This window comes from Biomphalaria glabrata, chromosome 17 (assembly GCF_947242115.1).
Source record: "Biomphalaria glabrata chromosome 17, xgBioGlab47.1, whole genome shotgun sequence".
In the NCBI taxonomy this organism is placed as follows: Eukaryota; Metazoa; Mollusca; class Gastropoda; family Planorbidae; genus Biomphalaria; species Biomphalaria glabrata.
The window spans coordinates 16,654,906-16,674,992 of record NC_074727.1 but is presented as its reverse complement, the minus strand read 5'-3'; the positions used below and the strand labels follow the sequence as shown (position 1 = coordinate 16,674,992).

The 20,087-nt window shown below is 31.3% G+C and overlaps 1 protein-coding gene and 1 long non-coding RNA gene across 8 annotated transcripts; one reads left to right on the top strand and one right to left on the bottom strand.

Annotated features, from left to right (window-relative positions):
- The first annotated feature begins 693 nt into the window (after window positions 1-693).
- On the top strand, window positions 694-17,234 carry LOC106051323 (KICSTOR subunit 2-like). Of its 7 annotated transcripts, XM_056015642.1 has the most exons (14): window positions 694-1,075; window positions 1,922-2,003; window positions 5,819-5,870; window positions 6,199-6,262; window positions 7,843-7,977; window positions 8,652-8,804; window positions 9,256-9,428; window positions 10,275-10,415; window positions 10,631-10,769; window positions 11,841-11,957; window positions 12,544-12,638; window positions 14,406-14,571; window positions 15,465-15,560; window positions 16,335-17,234. In XM_056015642.1, exons 5-14 carry the CDS (start codon window positions 7,852-7,854, stop codon window positions 16,509-16,511), a joined length of 1,383 nt encoding a protein of 460 aa, XP_055871617.1. In that variant the 5' UTR covers window positions 694-1,075; window positions 1,922-2,003; window positions 5,819-5,870; window positions 6,199-6,262; window positions 7,843-7,851; the 3' UTR covers window positions 16,512-17,234. The 7 variants fall into 7 exon arrangements, with proteins under 7 accessions (XP_055871617.1, XP_055871616.1, XP_055871615.1 ...); XM_056015641.1 differs by lacking the exon at window positions 1,922-2,003; XM_056015640.1 differs by lacking the exon at window positions 6,199-6,262.
- On the bottom strand, window positions 12,848-13,318 carry LOC129923646 (uncharacterized). The gene is made up of 2 exons (XR_008775624.1): window positions 13,166-13,318; window positions 12,848-13,068 (listed from the first exon to the last, which is right to left on the bottom strand). It is a non-coding gene; the product is annotated as an uncharacterized LOC129923646 (long non-coding RNA).
- Window positions 17,235-20,087: the final 2,853 nt, after the last annotated feature.

The following is a 20,087-nucleotide window of genomic DNA, read 5'->3' as shown; positions in this document are numbered from 1 at the left end:
CCACTCCACCCCACTCAATCGGATAACAGGGGAACAACGTAATATTAGTTAAAATATCAATAACAAGTTTTAATTATATAGATATTTAACTGAATATGTTAACAAGCAGTGATTTTTGCAAATAAATTGGAACGCCCCCCCACTCTAAAGTTTAGGGGGGGGGGTTGATGCCATCGCCACCTCCACATTCCTCCAAATCAGCCAACATACTAGTGGGGGGGGGCTAAATAATCTAGAAATAGGTTGAAATATAAATAATTAGTATATATTATTAACATAACTAATAAATTCGTATACAAATTGTGTGATTTCTTTACTAAAATTCGTCAAAGGGGGGGGGGCGGACGAGTGTGTGGGGGCGATCGCCCCTACCGATCTCCCCCCCCCCCGATGCGCCCGTGTATATCCACTGTCTGAGCTTTAGACAATTTCTGGAAAAAGATTTTACTGGCCAATAATTCTTTCTTGGAGCTTAGAATTTTTGTTTGGAGAGAAAAACAATCGCTCAATAAGTTGCATAAAGGAGCCTTAATGAGGTATTGTCTTTTTTAAAAAGTAGGCCTATTTTAAATGTTTTACTTATCAAACATAACTTAAAATACCTAGGTCTAGTGTGAAATAACCAGTTAATTAAAACACTGACAAAATGAAAAACTAAAATTTATTTACATTTTTTATTTTCCGAAACGAAATTATTGCAAACAAGAACATAGGACAAATTGTCACAAATATCATTTTTTTAATAGATTTAGGCGTTAGCTCTATTGTTCTAGACTAGTATAGATCTATACGACATCTAGATCTATACTAGATAAGAAGATCTAGATTTATATGATATATCTGCTTAAACACTTCATCAAGATCTTCGTATTAATTTATATATTTTTATATCTAGACCTAAGACTAGACTCGGTCTCAGGAACCGTCACTCTAGAATAGATACTCTAAGATACTCTAGAAGTAGATAATCATAATAATCTAAATCTTCAATCAATGAATCATACTTCAACTTCAATGAATCAATCTAGATCAGACGTTAACAATAAAAATAACTTCTAAGACTTAGACTTAACATGTAATGTTTGTTGTTACTCTTAGTAAACTTAGTAGTCTTAGTCTTACTCTGGACTCTTACTTATACTTATATTTTTAATTTTATATAAATATTAATATAGATCTAGTTATTTTTTTTATAGATCTATATTTTGAACTAATTTTGTTTTACTAAGGCTAAGCCTAAGCTTAAACAAACTTTTTGCCAGATCTAGATACTAGTAATACATACTTTCATACTAAACAGTTGACTAAACAGAGGTCTAGACTTCTAGAGCCTAGATTTCTAGAAATTTCAAATATCTAGAATCTAGATCTAAACTAAAGTACTAAAGTAATAGAGTACTAGGTCTATATTAAACTAGAGACTAGAGACCTAGCTAAAAGATAATATAAATAATAATCTTGGACTAGAGTCTACAACAGTCATGGTCAACAGTGATAGAAAACTTAACTAATAATTTAAACTTGTTTAGGAGCTGGTAAAAAAAATAAAAATAAATATAAAAAAAAATTGATGGACCTTAGAATCTACTAAATCTAGATCTAGACTAGATCTAGATTCTAAATTCTAGATCTTGCACTAAAATGTTGTCAATCAAAAATATATTTATATTTAAAATTAGGGTAACTAAATTCAATGAATGATATATTTAAATAGAATCTATAGCCTATACATATATTCTAGCTAAATCAAAGATCAAGATTGACTAGAGTCTAGGTCACAATTTCTAGATCTCAGATATTTAGATTTTAAATCCATAACATTGCTTTAAAATTTAAAAAAAAATCCTTTGCCAATGCCAATTATATTTGTCAATCTTGTCCTTTTTGTTTTTGTTTGACTCGGTTATTTAACACACTGAAGCCAAGACTCTATACTCTGTTGACACCTGCTATTCTTTAAAAACTATTTCCACTGTCATTCTTGCTTGACAATATTATTTTGTGTATGTGTGTCATTTCTTCATATTATTATATATCCAGAGGTGCCACTTTTCGGGATAACCCGGAAATGAGTGTTTTGAGGGGTCCGATTTTTCCCCCTCCTGGTTTGCCTTCTACAATTTTGTTAAAATCCAGGGTTTTAGTTGATTTAGATTTTTTTGAAATTTCTGGTCATTTTCCCCCGTTAATTTTAGTTTGTTGGTTCCGATTCGCGAGCCGCCATTTTTAAACAAAATCGACCAGTCTCATATCTCGCGATTCGCGAGACTTTCACTTTGCATGCGCACTAAACTTTATTTACCAGTACAGTATTATTTTTTTAAGTGACAAAAAAGTGTAAACATTCTAGATCTATAGAGAATGTCTAAATCTATGGAACGCGCCTTGATTTAGAGTCTAGATCTATTTCTATGATCAATCTAGATATGATCTAGACTGTAAAGTCTTGTATTTAGTATAGATATAGTCTAGAATAGTCTAGATCTACTCGCGTACCTAGCGGCTAGTCCTAGAATAGATCTAGAAATAGAAAGAAAACAAAATTCACGAGTGAGAAATTATATATATTTTTTTTCTTTCCGTGTTTTATATTTTAATATTTGTATAGGTTCCATATAGGCATAGAGCCTTAGCCTATGTCTAGAGCTGTATTGGTCTAGAGTATTATAGAAATAGGATCTAGATTTAGGCATTTAGGATATTTACATTGTTTTTAGATCAGAACTAGAATCAATGATTGAAGAATTAAATTAATAAGTTTGCGTTCGCCTGAAGACTTAGAGGCTAGAAAAAATAGATCGATTGGTCAATAGATTTATAAAAATAAATTATAATTATGTATAAGCAGTCCAGCACATTCTAGCCATCTAGGTCTACATTTAAATATTAGAAACTAAATCTAAATGTTCATTTTGGAGTAGATCTGGACTAAATCTCAAAATCAATTTTATCTTGTTGCAATAGATTTACAGGTCAATGCATGTACGTTGATGGAATCAGTTTTATCAATGTTGATTAAAGTAGGCTGCTTCAAATGAATAATGAGGGAAAAAATGTTAAGAGAGAAACATCATTTAAAGTAACTGTGGGTTTGGGGGGGGGGGGGGGGTGTACAAACATTGTTAATATAAAATTGTACTACATCCTCTTAACTTGTACTACAAGCTTTATCAATAAATACACACAAACTCTATTTATTATAATGATAGGCTTACTAATTACATATTTAAAACATGGGGGGCATATTATGATATAGATCTAGGTAGTTTAATACTGTTCTGCTTTCGTAAAATTTTGGTGCTTAAATTGTATATGCGGTACGTTTCAGGGTTGGTAAAGTTTGGGGTTTATGATTTCAGGGTTTGTAAAATTTGGAAATTCGGGTTTCAGGGTTTACTTGGTCTCATGGGTGGCACCCCTGTATATATCTTTTGGGGTGCACATTTATTTTGGTTTTTACAATTTTATGAACTATTTTGCATTTTTAAGCTGCTTGTACTAACAATTAGGTAGGCCTGTACTAGCCTTAATAGGGCATATATCTGTTCTTTAAAAAATCATAATGACCCTAGAGATATAGATAGTTATTGAGCTTCTGCATCGACCATTCCCTCTCTTTTGATTTAATTTAAAAATTAGATATATATGAAATATTGGTTTTGGTTTGATTATAATATTAATTGTTCTCTATAATTTTTTAAAAATTAAAATAATATTTGATAATTTTTTAAAACTATTTAGACTTTTCTCTCTTTTGATTTAATTTAAAAAATTAGATAGGCCTATATATAAAATATTGGTTTAGGTTTGATTATAATAATATTAATTGTTCTCTATAATTTTTTAAAAATTATAATAATATTTGATAATTTTTTTTAAAACTATTTAGATTTTTCATAGTTTGAAAGGTAAAATATTAATAATTATTTTTTACACAAAAATTAAACAATATATAAACTAATGAAAAGCTAATGAAGTTGTGCTTATGCCCTAGTCATACATTTAACTGGAATAATGTTGACCAGTTTTCAAAATATGTAGAGGCCTACCTGCAGCATAAACATTTTTTGTGGCCACTTAATGTTAAAATATTCCACCACATAAGCCTGAACTACAACTCAGCCTGTACAAACTAGAAACAAACTCTTTGATATTTAAATAAACAACATTATAGTTTTGAAATTTAAACTGAATATATTTCATGTGACCAGACCCATTACACTTGTTGACTTTATAGAGTTACATGCTCTGATAGTAGAAGGACTTTTGTTCTTTGTACTATGGACTTGTGCAGTTCATGGGTGCAAGGATTTCTCTAGCTTTTGTGCTTTCATTTTCATTATTTTTTTCAACATCTTTGTTGAGAATCTCTGTACTGTGTTTATTATTTGAGTGATATATGATCTAATAATCTTTTTTAAGGAGCATCAACAAATTATAAGATAAGATAAAGTATATCAGATTCAAACTAGATAAATTTTAAATGTTTCATTAGAAATTTTAAATACATTTAATGCAGATGATTATAATTTTAAACACTTTCATTTCAAATTAGTGTCCCAATGCAGATTGTCAGGGTGGGATTTCAGATTAGCTAGGGTATGATATTATGGTCCCGTATCCCCAGCCTGAACAGAGTAATGCAAGAACATAAAGGTAATAGCATGTAAAATACACACATTGAATAAAAGTTATTCAACTGAAATTTAGTGAATAACAACAGATGTCAACAGGAACAATATTTAATAATACTTAATTGTAAGTTACCAACATATTTACATATACATCAGTATCATTGATGTTAGCATTTGATTAATAATTAGTCCAATATCACACCAATAAGTTTCAATAACACACCTTTCACGCTCACACTCCATCTCAAGGCAAAACAAGAGAACAATGACACCAATATAGTGCATCCTTAGGAACAGAAACTTACGAAACCTTATGGTGCTCAAAAGAAAATACCAAACAAGATGTGCACGCAAGATATTTATTCATAATGTATGCCTCATCAAATCATATATTCATTAAATTGTTAAACGTACAATCTTGTTGTTAACTAATGTACATTAACTTACGTTATCCTTAATATCGTTCACATTGAACAACTGTTGGTATTCACTACATGTTCATTTGAAAACCTGTATTCAGGTTAGCCAGTCAGTGCTTCGATGCCGATATTATTTGCTTGGGTTTAAACTGTTGAGGTGGGGAACCTGGGAACTCGAGGAACTTATGTCTACCCGGAGTCAACAAGCTGAAATCCCACCCTGAAACAGATGATTATAATTTTAAACACTTTCATTTCAAATTAGTATCCCAATGCAGATGATCATAATTTTAAACACTTTCATTTCAAATGATTGTCCTATAACATTTATAAATGTAGTTGGTATGAAAACATTTTAACTAATTAAATATTTAGTCTCTTGGCCTCTCAATGTCTATTCCCACTTCTTTTGTGCTTGTTATGTACTCATCTTGGCCTTACATAATCAATAAACAAACAAAAGTGTTGCAAATAGTTTTAGTTTTGATCTATTTTTGTCTTCTAACATCAAAATGGAAGAGCATTTTTAAAATGTCGACACTTTTATATAAGAACAAGCAATTAAAAAAAAACATGTTTGAGTTTCCATGCAATGGCATAAATTATAAGCAGTTTACGTTTTAATAATTAAGCTGTTTCATTTTAAATTTAAACAAAAATAGTCAACTGTGTAAAAAAAAAATTCTCATTTTAGTTTAATTTACAGAAAATTGGTCTATCCCATGTAGGTCAATCAAAGAGTAACTTCACTATTTATTTTTCTAGGTCTAAGAAACACCACAAGTGGGCTATCGTTGACCCCACTCCTTCTGACTTGGTAAATATAACGTAGCATGCCATTAACTCTAACACACATATACCCACATAGCGTTACTGAATTTGAAACTGTGTCCTATGGTAAAGGTATAGTACTAAACTCTTTCAGAACATGTAGGCTTAACTTGCATTATTTCATTTGTATCATAGATACATTTTTAATGATTAAATCTGACAAGCATTTTTTAATGCTTTCAATTCTATTCAGTTAATTCACTCTTCACTCTTTCTGTTTGTGGAGCGGTGAAGAATTTCTATTTGCCAGTCTCTAATAGCTTTCTTTATTGGGATTAGGCTTGATTCATAATATTAAATATCATTTTCCACAGTTTGTCACCATATAGTATCGGTAGACCTTGGCTGCTAGACAGAGAGTCTCAAGTTCAAAATTGGGTATACTTACTCGTGACTTATTCAGTTACTGGAAATCTTTTCTTGAGTTTTTTTTTTCTTTTAGTATGTGACTAGCTAGAGATATTCTTAAATCAACCTATAAAAATGAACTTACTAAATGTAATTATAATTACTCTATTTCTAAGAAACCTAAATACTTCTTTTATCTGTAGCAAAAATTGAATTGAGTTTAAGATTTTGATTTAAAACTTACCATTATGTAATTGTTATCTTTGCTTAATAAAAGGATGGGTGACACAAATGACTTGTATATATGGATGTTTTCTGTGGTCAGTTCAATGGCAAAGTGTTTCTTTTTGTTTCTTTTTGTTTCTTTTCATTTTCTCTGAGTTTTCTTGATATTTGATTGTATTGCTGCCATTCGTTGTCATTCAGTAACTTCTACATATAAGAAGCAATGACTTCCTTCAATATTTTTTTTCCATTTCATGTTTTTAAATTACTATGAATCATTTTTCTAAATATATAATATTCAAGTGTTATTTCCCTTCTTGTGTGATAAATCTGAATTGTAATAATCAATAAATATGAAATGGAATAAATAATAGGTTTCATGGATATTCAATAAACTTCTTTTTCTTGCTCATCCTGAAGATTATGTAGGAATTTGTCAATATCTTGATGTATAGTGCACTTTTATTTGTAATATTTTCATCTTTCATTGAGTTTTTTTGTAATATGTAAATTGGTTTAGGAAATTGTCAATGCTTCAGTATACATTTTATAGGAGGTTGTAAAACAAAATTTAAATTTTATTCCCATCAAATGGAATCCAAAAGATTTAGATTATTTATATTCATATTATATTTATTCCTTTTTAATGGCACAAGAGTTTTAGATTTAAATTCAATACTGTGCCAAGGAATAAATATTATTTTTTATTTAGTTAACTAAAATATATATGCAAAATTTTTCCTATTCATTTGTTGTTCGTTTTTGTATTTAAAGAATTGCATTTTGTTTCAATGAATATGTTCATAACTTAAACATTTGCATGCTGTACTAAAAATTGTACACAAGTCATGACAGTTTAAATAATGCTAAAAAAGTAAGAAACCATTATTTATATAATATTGCTTGATATTGCAGATTTATTACTTATTTTAAAAAAAAAACAACAACTATTTCATATTTTGATTTCCTATTGTAGAAAAATGTTGAATTTGAAAAAAAAATATGTCTAAACTGAAAAAGGAAACTGCTGCTAATGTGAAAGTCATGCAAATTCAAATGCATCTCTGAACTATGGCATCAGAAATCCAGTTATGATAAAGACAAGTGGATCTTGCTAATAGCATGTTGTTCTTTTTAACTGAGGCTTGCAAAGATAGATCTTAATGACAAATGAACCCAAAAAAGATTGTCACATTCTACTAAAGAAACTGTTCTGGGGGTATTTTCTTGGCCTTAAACTTAAAACTGGTGAATAGTCTTCATCAGCCTTATGAAAAACTTATCTAACAGAACAAAAATGATATGCTCAGTTCTTTGATAATTGCTTTCATGATAAATTATTCCTGATGAGATTCTATCTATAGTAAATCATTTCTATATTTCAGGCAGAGAAAATGTCTTCGAAGGAATCAGTTCTAGGATGTCCCAATAACTCGTCTGTAACACATGAAGAGTCTGTACTGGAACACTATTTCCAGCTGCTGAGTCAATCCAACTTTGACAAGGCCAAAGAACTAGTGGTTTGTTTGTTGTTTAGCTTGTGGCTTTGGGGTGTTGTTTGGTGATAATTGCAAGAGCATTGAGGTTTTTTTTTAACCACAAATCCTTATCTGGTAGATTAAAATGTGCAATACAAATATTTGTGATTTTTACACTCAGCTATAAGAAGTAGAGTGGTGGTTCCATGCCTTCTCGTCGCAAATATTTTCTATAGAAGTTTTTTTTTAAATATTTATTTATATTTACATTACCTTTGCAGTTCATTAATCAAAGAAAATTGGGCAAAACATAAATGTCTGCAATGACTAGTGTAAAGGTTTTGTTTTTCAAAAGTAATTTCCTACTATGTTGCTACAAATTAAAAATATAGTGGTTTTTTTTATTTGTTTATGTTTCAGTTTAATATAACATCACATCCTGTATAAAAGAAAATAACTCTCTGTTAATTTGTTGTTTTTTTTTCAAACATATTTCATGTCTTATTCTCAGTTTTTACCTTTTACTCATTGATTATTAAGTTGAAAATTTATTTGAAACTTACATTCTTGTTTTCTTTTTGTCCCTCAGTGAATCTGATTCATTTATACATAAATAGAAGTAGACACAAATGGGTTAATACATTCTCTTTAATCATCATAGAAAGAAAATCTGTTATGTATTCAAACTGAGTAATTGTTTGTGAACTTTGGCACAGGACAATGAGAAAGATGGTCATAAGTTTAGTACTGCTGCATCCTGGGGAGAAACTCTCCAATGTCTGTCCCAGCTGGCCACTGCTGAGAGGAGCTATTGCAATCTAGTATTTTTAGGGCAGAAGAGGTTCACTCAGATTGTGCGCTCCAAAGATGTAAGTAATATGATTTTCTATGTCTTCTTCTGAACAGAAATACAGAACTAAAGAATGGAAATTTGTATCACCTGAACCCTTTAAGGAAAGCTTAATTAAAAATATATGATAAGAATCAATTTTATTGATATTGTAATAATTTTAAGGGAGGCAACTCAATGAGGTAAACAGGAAAAGATTTTTAATAACAATGAAGAAAAATGTGAGACCTTACAATCACCAAAAACATTGACTGTTAACTCTTTCTCTCTTAATCGACAATATCATCGTTGATTTTATTCAATTATGCAACCTAATCAACGATAATGTTCTTTCCTTACAAAAATACACTTAATTGCTTATAAATAAATCTTGAGTAGTCTCCCTTTAAAAAAAAAAACGTATGGATTTATTTTTTTTTTCATTGTGTTTTTAAAGAGCAGGGGCCTATAGATTTCTGCTTTTTTTTCAGAGTGCCAAGTCTATCTACTCTATGCTTCTGCAAGAATTTCAGCGCATGGAAACGTTTCTGTTGCCCCATGGTGATAGGGAGAGAAGTAGCTCAGCAGAAACTGACAAGCTTTTGGCTCACATCAGTGGACAGTTGTCTTTCTTTGTTCGGGGCAGGCTAAAAATGATTGAGTTGTATCCTTCAGTTTGTTTGTATGTACTTGCTAAATGATAATGTAATGAAGTGTTTTATACATTAAAATAAAAAAAGTAAATTACATTTTTCAGATTTATTTAAGGTCATTTGTTTCTATGGTCGACGGTTAACAAGAGTGAAATGTGGTTAGTACAATGACCAAACGCTTTTACTTTTCTCAACTAATGTCAGGTACCTATTAGAGTAGGGTAGACTAATGGATGTCTAAAATTCAAAACCCCAGTCTTCAGCAATATTCAAACCCTAGACCATTTGGTTTAAAAGCCAAGCACTTTATAACTCAGCCACCATGCCCCATAGAAGGTAAAATAAAAAAAAAATCAAAATTGTTATGGTTGTCATTTTTTTTTAGTCCTTTATATTCATTCTTACTAAATGATAATCTAATAAAGAGTTTGATACATATAAAAAAAACAGCTAAGCAGATAAAATAAAAAACAAAATCAAATTATTATGGCTTTGTCACTTTTTATTGGTCCTTTATGTTTGTCTGCATTAGATTTATGGTCATGTGAAATACTGCACCCTTTATAATCAGAATTGAAAACTTTTATTTTATCAAATTCTATAGATTTATTATTAACCCATATTTTTCCTTTATACACTTATATACAGTGCTTTGTTTGTGATGGTACGCACAGGTACGGCATACCGGCACATTTTTCAATGTGGTAAAAAAAAGTATTACTTTTCTTGTATTTTAATGTTTATTATTAATTTATTAGTAGTTAAAAGTTAGGAAATCCATCACCAAGAACTGGCACCTATTTATTTTATAAAAAAAGCACTGCTTATATATATTTATTTTGCTTAACTGTTCTAAGTTTTGAACAGCTCTCCAGCCTTGGGAGTCTGAAACAGTGGATGAACTTTGAAGATCTAGTCATGATTTTAGAAGAAATTGTAAAAGATCATATGAAAGGATTTCATCATCCGTTGGTGGTCTCATTAAAAACTGTATTTTGGTATGTTTAGTTACCTATTAATTGTTCCATAATGTACAGGGTATCGCTTTAACAAAAGTATGCTTCATATAGATCTAGTCATCATGCTAAAAGGAAACTCATTCCATGCTTAAAGGTCAATTGTATTCAAAAATGTAGGGGGAACAAAACTACAATTCAATTTTTTTTTTAAGGTACTTGTGACACTTATGAATTTTGTTTTCAACTCTCCATAGTCTAGAGTGTGAGAGTCTCTGTCACATGCTTAATGCTCAGATTAAAATCTCCTCTTGGAACTTCCTTCAAGCTACTATGGAGCTCTACCAAGCCCATGCCAAACTGAATGAATGGGGATCAAAGATACCTATTAAAGAAGTAAGTCTGGGATGAAATAGGGCAGTGGCTTCTTAAGAAAATATTCATTGGATTATAGGTTTAATCTACTGAAACATAGCATAAGATATAGAATCTCACCACTTTGTAATTTAGATGCCTCTGCAGCAAATAAAAATCACATATGTACAAATGGCTGGTGATATATCCTTATGGAAAGGCTTAAATATTGGACCTAGTAAAACTCCCTCAAATTAACCAATCCTGATATCATGCAACTTCAGATATTAAAACTTGTTTTGCAAGAGAAAGACCAAGAGAATAATAGGTAAATAGTCTCAAGCTGTTTCTTGAAGTTTGTCCTGTCTTACAACCTACTTACAGTTGTATACCATACTTTCCCTTAACTTCCCCTGTGTAGAATTGTGTAAAGTGAGAAAATTAATGCAGTAGTCATCTCAGTTGTTGAAGTTCCCATATAAGTGCAAAAAGTTGTTACCATAAAAAATGTGTAAATCATTTTTAACTCTTTGATATTCATAGTCTGAAATGGAACACTATTTAGCTATCTTACAAAAAAAAAAAAAAAAACAAGAATAAAATTGTCTAGTTGGACTCAAAAGGTTAATAATTACAAACATCATATAGATGTTTACAAAACCTGTGAATTTTTATTTAGATATAGTTACATATTGTATTTTGTATGCCTTTATATGTTAATGTTCATGTTTGTTAACACTATAAATGCCACACATTGTTTGTTATCTTTAAACCTCATGGGATTAAAAGATAGTTGAAATCATAGTGTTAAAAATATAAGTTCAATCTTATAAATCTAAAAAATAGCTATATATTTGCTTGTATATTGCCTTTAACTTAAATTCAATAGTTACACTTATTCCAGACTCTTGCCCCATTAGACTGGTCAATAGACATTTATATTTATAAATACTTTGAAAGGCAGAAAAAAACAGATACTATTAAAAAGTACACAAATAGCATAATTTGTGCTTTAGATTACAAGAACAGTCTTCAGAAAATATTAAGTCTAAGGCAAATACAAGCATTTTCTTTCCTTGTTTAAGAGCCATGATATTTTCTAATAAATAAAAGGTAGCTCTTCATATTCCTCAGGTAAAATCTACATTTGGGAGATCATCAAGCAAAAGTAGTCCCTATCCACCTATTTATACCTGGATGTACAAACTGAAAGGTCACCTGCTTTCTAAGGTAACAAGGCATGCTTCTTACTTGATTAAACATTTGGGATTAAACTTGGATTTGTTTTCATTTTTGTCAAATCAAGATCATGACGAGGACAAAATTTCATTCTCTGAATCAATTGTGGGAGGCCTAATGTTATTTCCAAGTCCCTCCCATCTCTCTATCATTTCACCAATATAGGCTTGAAGGAAGCTAATTGGATGCCAACCTGAAATTTAAGTTACCCTGTGTTTCTCAAGGGAATCTCTACTGGATCTTGAGAAAGACTGCTGTGTAAGTTAAAGATCAGGAAATTTTAAGATCTGATTTATTTCAATCCAATTCTGACCATATGGTTTTCCATTCCTTGACAAAGAAATACTTTCTCATTTGCCTAGTGTGCTTTGAAGTATTTATTTATATATTGAAGTTTTTTTTTTATTTTGGCCTTGCAAATATTAAATCATTAAAATATGTTCGCAATATTTAGATTTTTTTTTTGCTGACTTTCTTTTTGTGATATTTGATACTTAAACTACATATCCCAGAACTTGATATTTTAAAGCTGTTATATGAATTGTATTTTACAATTATTTAATTTTAAATTTTACAGTTTGGTATATACTTTTATGGTGTCCTGGGCAAGCAGACAATTCCAATTGAATTGAAAGCAAACCTTTCTAAAGCACCTGAAGACATTTTTAACAGGTAAGATTTTATGCTTTTGACAAATGTTTACTGTTAATTTTTTAGTATATATACGTCATCCATGCTTGCTCAGTGTGCTCTGGTCTCATCTCTTTTGTGGACATGTAGGGGTAGATGTCAGGGTTATGTTAAGGCCTTAGCTCGTTTGCCCGGGCCCCTGACATTTAACCAGGCACCTTCGTGCTTACAATAAATAAATGACTCACTGGTAACAATGTAAATATTTAATGATATAAATATAAGTATGATGACAAACTAATGGAGTAATGACATTGAATTTGGAACATTTTAATACTGTGAATTTATTAATTAAATAATAATTCTACCCCTTGCTGTCCCACAACATACACATTAATGTTCGAAAACACAACACACTCTGACACTGCTGTCTTTAGTCACCAGCGTAGACTTCCAATCCCAAGCTAACTCCCTGTAAAGACAAAGTAAAGACAAACTAGAAAGGTCTAGTAGACTATCACTATGGCATCAAAACAACTGCGAAACGCAGTTATGCCTTAGATACTCACCCTAAACAGGGGAACACAGAAGAATCTCAACAAACGTTACACCAGCAGAACAAAAACACTCTATTAACTTACAAGCAAGGCAACAAAAAGAAAGTGCGTTCAAAAATAGTGCACTTAATACACATTGGTGCTAGAATGTCATAATCTACGCACCGACAGTAGGTACCTGGAAGGTTTCACCGCTGATGCTGCTAACATTATTCAGCTCAAATCAATCTTGAATTAAAAGCTCTTCAAATGTATTCCAGCTTAAGTACCCCCCTCTCAGGCAGCCAACTGATTTATCCAACACAACCACACTTCTGACGTTTACAAAAATTAAATATTGAGTTTTTTTTCTAAATTACTAAAATGTAATACTAAAAATGATTTTTTAAAAATTCTGTGAATTACTATTTTATTGTAAACTGTAAACACATAATAAGAATAGGAGAAAACTTTCTTAGCTATTATTATTTTTATATCTAAAATGTTTGTGATTTTTTTAATCTACAAGATTTATTTAACTTGTGTCAAAAATCCAATTTTTGTAAGAATGTAAAAAAAAATAATAATAATAAAAAAGAATTGTCAATATATAGTAGAAGCTTGTTCTCAGTGATAGCTAAAAGTCATGGCAGCAATGGTCAAATATATTTGTTTTATTTCTAACATATACGGTGAGTACAATCAAAATTTACTTTCCCCCGATAAGTGTCAGTTAATTATTAGAGTAGGTTGCAGTTCTAAATTCAGGAATTCAAAAATTGTCAATCCTTACCAGGATATGAAATTTAGTTTAGCAGCCCAACTGTTGAAATTGTTTTATAAAATCAATAGTTATAGTACACACCCAGTTTGTTAAAACTATTAGTTAAAAAAGAATTTACAATAGATTCAAACTGAATAGCAAGTAAAAAAAAATTGCTTAAAGATGTCTAAATTAGTTTTTTCATTGAACTTTTTTAAAAACATGTTTTCATATTGTAATGTAGCTGGTTTCATATTGTATTGCAGCTGGTTTCATATTGTATTGCAGCTGGTTTCATATTGTATTGTAGCTGGTTAGTGATGAGACTTCATATGTTATCTTCGGGTTTGCAAGAGATTAGGATGGGCTTCATTTGTAGATACAACTTTTTTACAAAGCAATTTAATTCCTGTTAAGAAATTTAAATATTTTATTGTTATTTTTTTTAATTAATTCACAAAGCATTTGTGATATTTTTCATATGTAAACTTGTACCTTTTTTTTGTACAGAATTCAAGCTTTCCACAAAAAATCAGATGCCTCCAATATATATCTTATACTTGATACTCAAAATCTTCAATGCCCAGTTGGAGATGGTGGATACCATCATCCTCAAAAATATGTTGAAGAACGAGTCGGATTGGCCAGTTACCAGCCCATATTTTCATTCCCTGGTGTAAGCATTTTTTAAAATTTGTCTTGACTTTTTTCATATGTATAAATATAGATGTGGCTGTTAAAGAAGACCTCTGTTGAGCGACTATTATTGGAATAAATGCTACAGGAAAATGAGGTGAAAATTACACTGATACATAACGAGCCTAATTTAACTAATGAACTTATGGACTTTTTCTTTTAAAAGAAAACTATTTGTTACAATGTCTTTATTTGAAAGACTAAAAGTTGGCAAGACATGTTGTACATTCCTTTTATAAATAAAGTGCTACAAGCGGAATTTATACTTAGATACAAGTAAACTCATGAGAATGAAGCCCTTGTATGGCAATGTAATGCAAGCTAAAGAAGTTTATCACTCTTTCATTGCAAAACTGGATTTTCTTTTTATTTTTATATATATAAATATATTGGGTGTCAAAGTAAAAGGGACTTCAAAGAAAACTTTTAAGGGCGTATTGGCTGAGTGGTAAAGCACTTGGCTTCCGAACTGGGCTTGAATCTCTGTGAAGAGTGGGATTTTAATTTCAGGCATTAACAGATGCCTATGAGTTCACCAAACTCTATTGGGTACCTGACTTAAGTTGGGTATGTAAAGGGGGTTAGTCATTGCACTGGCCACATGAAACTCAGCTCATTAACGCTTGGCCAAAGAAACATATGACCTTAACATCATCTGTCCCATAGATTGCAAGGTCTGAAAGGGGGTAGTTTACTTTTAACGTAAAAGAAAACTTACAGCTATCAATCAATCACATATTTTTTTTTAATTATGTGAACATATTTTGAATTGAAATAAAAGTAATGAAATGAAGAATCTGAGAATGTAAACATTTTAAAGTCACTTGTGCTCATGAAAATCAAGCAAAAAAAATTGTATTCTTTGTATTATAGGAGAGATCTATCTATCAACCACATTGGCCTAACATAATCATGTTGGTGGACCATTCCAGGGATCAAATAGACAAAATTTATTTCTTTATGGAAAAGGTGAGATTTAACCCAATAGCTCATAATTCCAATTAGGGAAAACCCCTCCCACACCCTAACTCTGAATTTTTAAAAAATCCTAAAAAATAAATATTTTGAAAAAATAATCATATTTACAATCTAATGCTAATAAATAAACTAAAAAATAGAACGATATGTCTAGTTAAAAAAAATATATACTTTTATTTTAAAAAATTATTTATTTTTATTATTATTATTTACTAAAAATAGAATCAGTAATTCTACAATGATTTGTAACCAAGCTTGCAATGCAACTAGAAGAAATCTTTTATTTAAAAAGTTTAAAGCAAGTATATTGAATAGGGGATTTTAGAAATGTTCTATAACGCTTTAGGGCAAAAACAAGAAAATATTCCCAACTGCAGAAGTCACTAATGGGTTAAAAACAAAATCTTCAATTTGTAAAACGTGCATCAAAGTTTATTTTCTCTCAAAAAATAAAAAAACACAGAAAACTTAGGGATACACCTGAAACCACTTTACTTGGTCATTGATTATAGAAATAAAATCAACATAGTAATCATATATGTATACTAAATATATTAAAATGTTCTTTACTACATCTGGTTATACAAGTTTTTTTGTCGTTTAATTTTATTCCACTTTTTTTTTTCTTGCAACTCAGAACTTAGTTCTTAGATAAATACACTCTGATTTCAGCCAGCTGCATAACAGTTTTATACTTAATTAGTTTTTTTTTCTGTTTTTTTTTCCTTATGTATTTGCAGTTGGTTTTCCTTCTATTCCCTACAGAGACCTCAAAGCTCCTATTTCATCTCTCAAATTGAGCCTAAAATATTTCTGGTTGTCATCTTTGAAGGCAAGAAGAATGAAAAGGACTCTGGCATCAACACATTCATGTTGGACTTGAGCTCACAGCTTAGGTGCCAGACCATCATGTCATCATTAAAGAACTTTGCTCGCTCATAAATACTCAAGATTGATATTGCAATGCAATGCCAACTTCGCTTAATTTGTAATTTTTTACACATTTTTTAGATCAACTCACTCAAAAAAAGTTTGTACACGTCATTTTTCCCACACTCAATTTTTGGATCAAGCTGAAATTTTGCACAATTATTTCTTTTACCTAAAAATATAATAATAATTTTAAAAGTTAACGAATTAGGTAACTATTGGTAATTATTTTGTTTCGTATTTCTAGCAAGGGACAGAAATGGATGTAGAGGTATAAGTTGAATTAGCCCCCTTTATAGGTTGCTGCTTCAAAGTTTGAAGCTTATAACAGATAACTATAAATCCTTCTTTGTTCATAAGCGATTCGCTGGTAGAGTGAATAAGGTTTTGGCTTGAGGAGGCCTTAGCCCACGAGCTCAAATTCCGGTCAATCATTTTTATATATTTTTTTTTATAAATGCATTTAATAATCACCCAGATAGCCCCTCTCTCTCTCTCACCCTCTCTCTTTCTCTCTTCCCCTCTCTTGTTTTGTTTTTCATTTCTTTTTATTTTCTTGATTTCAACCATTACTACATGTTTTTGTTTATATGTCAAATACTATGGCAAATAATGTCATTGTGATATTATTTCATATTAATGTGCATTTAGAATTATTTAATGGACATACTATAAATATATAATTTGTTTATAAAAAAAGATTTTATACTAATTAAAAAAGTATTATTATTTTCATATTTTGGATGTTATGTTTTTGGATTTGTTGAAGAAATATGGAAAATGAAAATAATTTGAGTAGAATAATACCTGAAAAAAAAAACCTATACAAATCACTGGGTTCAGTCCAAGAAAAGGAGATGGAGTAGGCAACATTTTTTTTTACCACCAGTTTAGAAAAGCCTGTTGCTCTGGCAACAATAAAATTGATATAAATGGAAAAAAGTCGTTTAAGTGTTGTGGACAAGTCCCAAAATACCTGCGGGGTCTGGGAGCATATGAGGCGCCCTGGTCTGAACAAGCAAACTACTAATGCACAGTGCAGAATGGGCCACTATCCCATTGGTTCATATTTCACTTGGTTCTCAAGCCAAACTTTGAATCATGGTGACCCATCTGTGGGGGAGAAAGTGGAAACTGTCTCATATTTGCTGCATTCTATCTTGACAGGGTTAGGGGGAAGTTCTTGACCTGTATGGTGACATTAACCACAACAGTAAATCAATTGGACTTTGATGATGATAATATCACTGCCAAATTTAATTTTTTGGTTTATTAGCTTCATGGGACTTAAAACAGGGACCCTTCCACATTTATGTAATTTTTGCGATCCATCCAGTGCAGTATACAAAAAAAAATAAAAAATTCCAATGCCAGTATAACACTGTATAGCAGCATAGAAAAAGAAATTGGACTGGATCTCTACGCCCCTCCCTTAAGCAGTATGGAGCTTCACCTCTGTCCAACAGTACTGCTTCTCTTGCTCCCCATAAATAGTTGCATGCTTGCTGCTTCCTTAGTGTGCCTTGTGGAGTGTGACCGAAAAGTATATAGAAATCTGATTCATGAATCGCTGGTTATGAATGTTGTTCATATTTGCATCTACATTGCTACAGTAGTTACTCTGAGGTGGTCAATGTTAGTCAAACTGAATTTCCGTTTGTTTGGACCAATATATTAACGAATCTCTTATCTTATTGAGCAAGTTTAAGCATAATATTCCCGAAAATGCCCTATTGGTGATGGGGATGAATTCGCAAATAGGAATCTTCTTCCAATTCTAAAGTTAGTATTAGAGGCTACTGGCTCAGTTATATTTTTATCAGGTCATGTGGTGAACAAGTCAATTCTGTTGATGAATAGAACAGCGCCATTCGTTAAATAAATGATTAAATACTTTAAATTGTATTGACGAGAACTGTATTAACTGCAGGAATATTAGAGTGTACGGAATGTGTTAATGTAATAATGACCACAATAAAGAAACCTGTAACAATTATAGGCCTAAACCAGCAGGGCCCGTGACCAGCATAAGGTTTCCATAAAAGGTTTCCAAAGTGGGTAGGGATTGAGGGGGGTTGGTGTCCAAATAACAACAGAGACTATTTCAATCTGGTTTTGTTTCGAAACAGTAAACCTCAATTTTGTTTCCTTGTGAAACTTCAGTTCCTTTTACTTTGACCAGAGGCTGCCTTAAGGTGCTGAAGTGGTGTAACCGCAGGCCCCGCGCCCGAGGGAGCCCATGCCGCCCTGCGATGGGGGATTTTCTTGTCACCGTTATTGTAAACCAAACCAGTTCTCATAAAAAAGGACTCAATACTCAATATTTTGTAAGCTTTTCTGAGGCAACTTTATGATAACAATTATAATGAAAGCTATTAGGCTTAATGTCATTTTTTGGTAACGGAGTACGTAATAGCCAGTAACTACGCAAGGCCCTATGATTTATAACAAGAATAAGGTCTTATACAGCATTAGAGGCGGACGAGTCCATTAGCGTGATGTGCTAGGGTATATACAGTCTGATCTTACGGCTCCCGAGCCCGCTTTTATGACACTCTTCCGTCGCCACGCGTACTGCCAAGGCCGCCTCTGCTTAGTCACATTTGTTTCTCATCTCACCTCCTTCCCTTTTTACAAGAAACTCGCTGATTGATCTACATTTCCTGGTGGAGAAGTGAGACACTGATAGGAATTTAACGAAATTTATCCTCTCGGTAAAATACTTGCGTCACATTTTACAGCCTAGGAGTGTATCTCTTAGCAGGCTTAGTTTTCGTCTTGTCTAACAAGAGTCTAGCGATAGTCTCCAGCGGTGTCTAAAGTGACACCTAGCGGTGGAGAAAATGACTTATAAAAACCACCAGCACGTCACCAATTTAATCCTTTTTTTATTTGGTCTTTAATTCAAAACCCAGGGAGCAGACGACAGTCTAGTTGAGATTAGCATTTTTAAATTACCCTTAAAAATTTGCTAGACAAACGCACACACACACACACACACACACATAGGCCTACATTGAAAATTCACACATTGTAATAAACGTAGGCCTAAGTTTTGTCTGGAATTTCTCGACGAGGCGATGTAGTAGAGAAATGATTTCTGGTAGCAGTCGTCATACTCTTGTTTAAAAGATAATCAGATTTTGTGACGTTAGAGGAATCGGTTAAATAGAATTGGAAACGAGAAAAGCCAAAAACTAAGTATAACAATAAGCAAGAAAACATAAAAAATACTTTTAGAAAAAAGAGAAAGTTTATATTAAGAGTATTGGTAGCACTATCAAATAGTTTGGATTAGTCATGTAGGCCTAATTAAATTTATAATAGATCTAGACTATCAATAGTAGGCTTTTAAATCTGTGTGATAAGAAATATTTGTACCAAATGTTTTTGTTTAGAGCAATTTCATGCTTTTAGTTTTCTGGTAAAAAGTTTGTACACGTTATTTCTCCCACACCATATCTCGGATCAAGCTGAAAATTTCCACAATTATTTCTTTTACCTAACAGCACAATAATCAATAAAAAAAATAATTAATTAACTATTGGTAATAAATTGTTTCTCAAACAAGGGAAAGAAATTGTAATT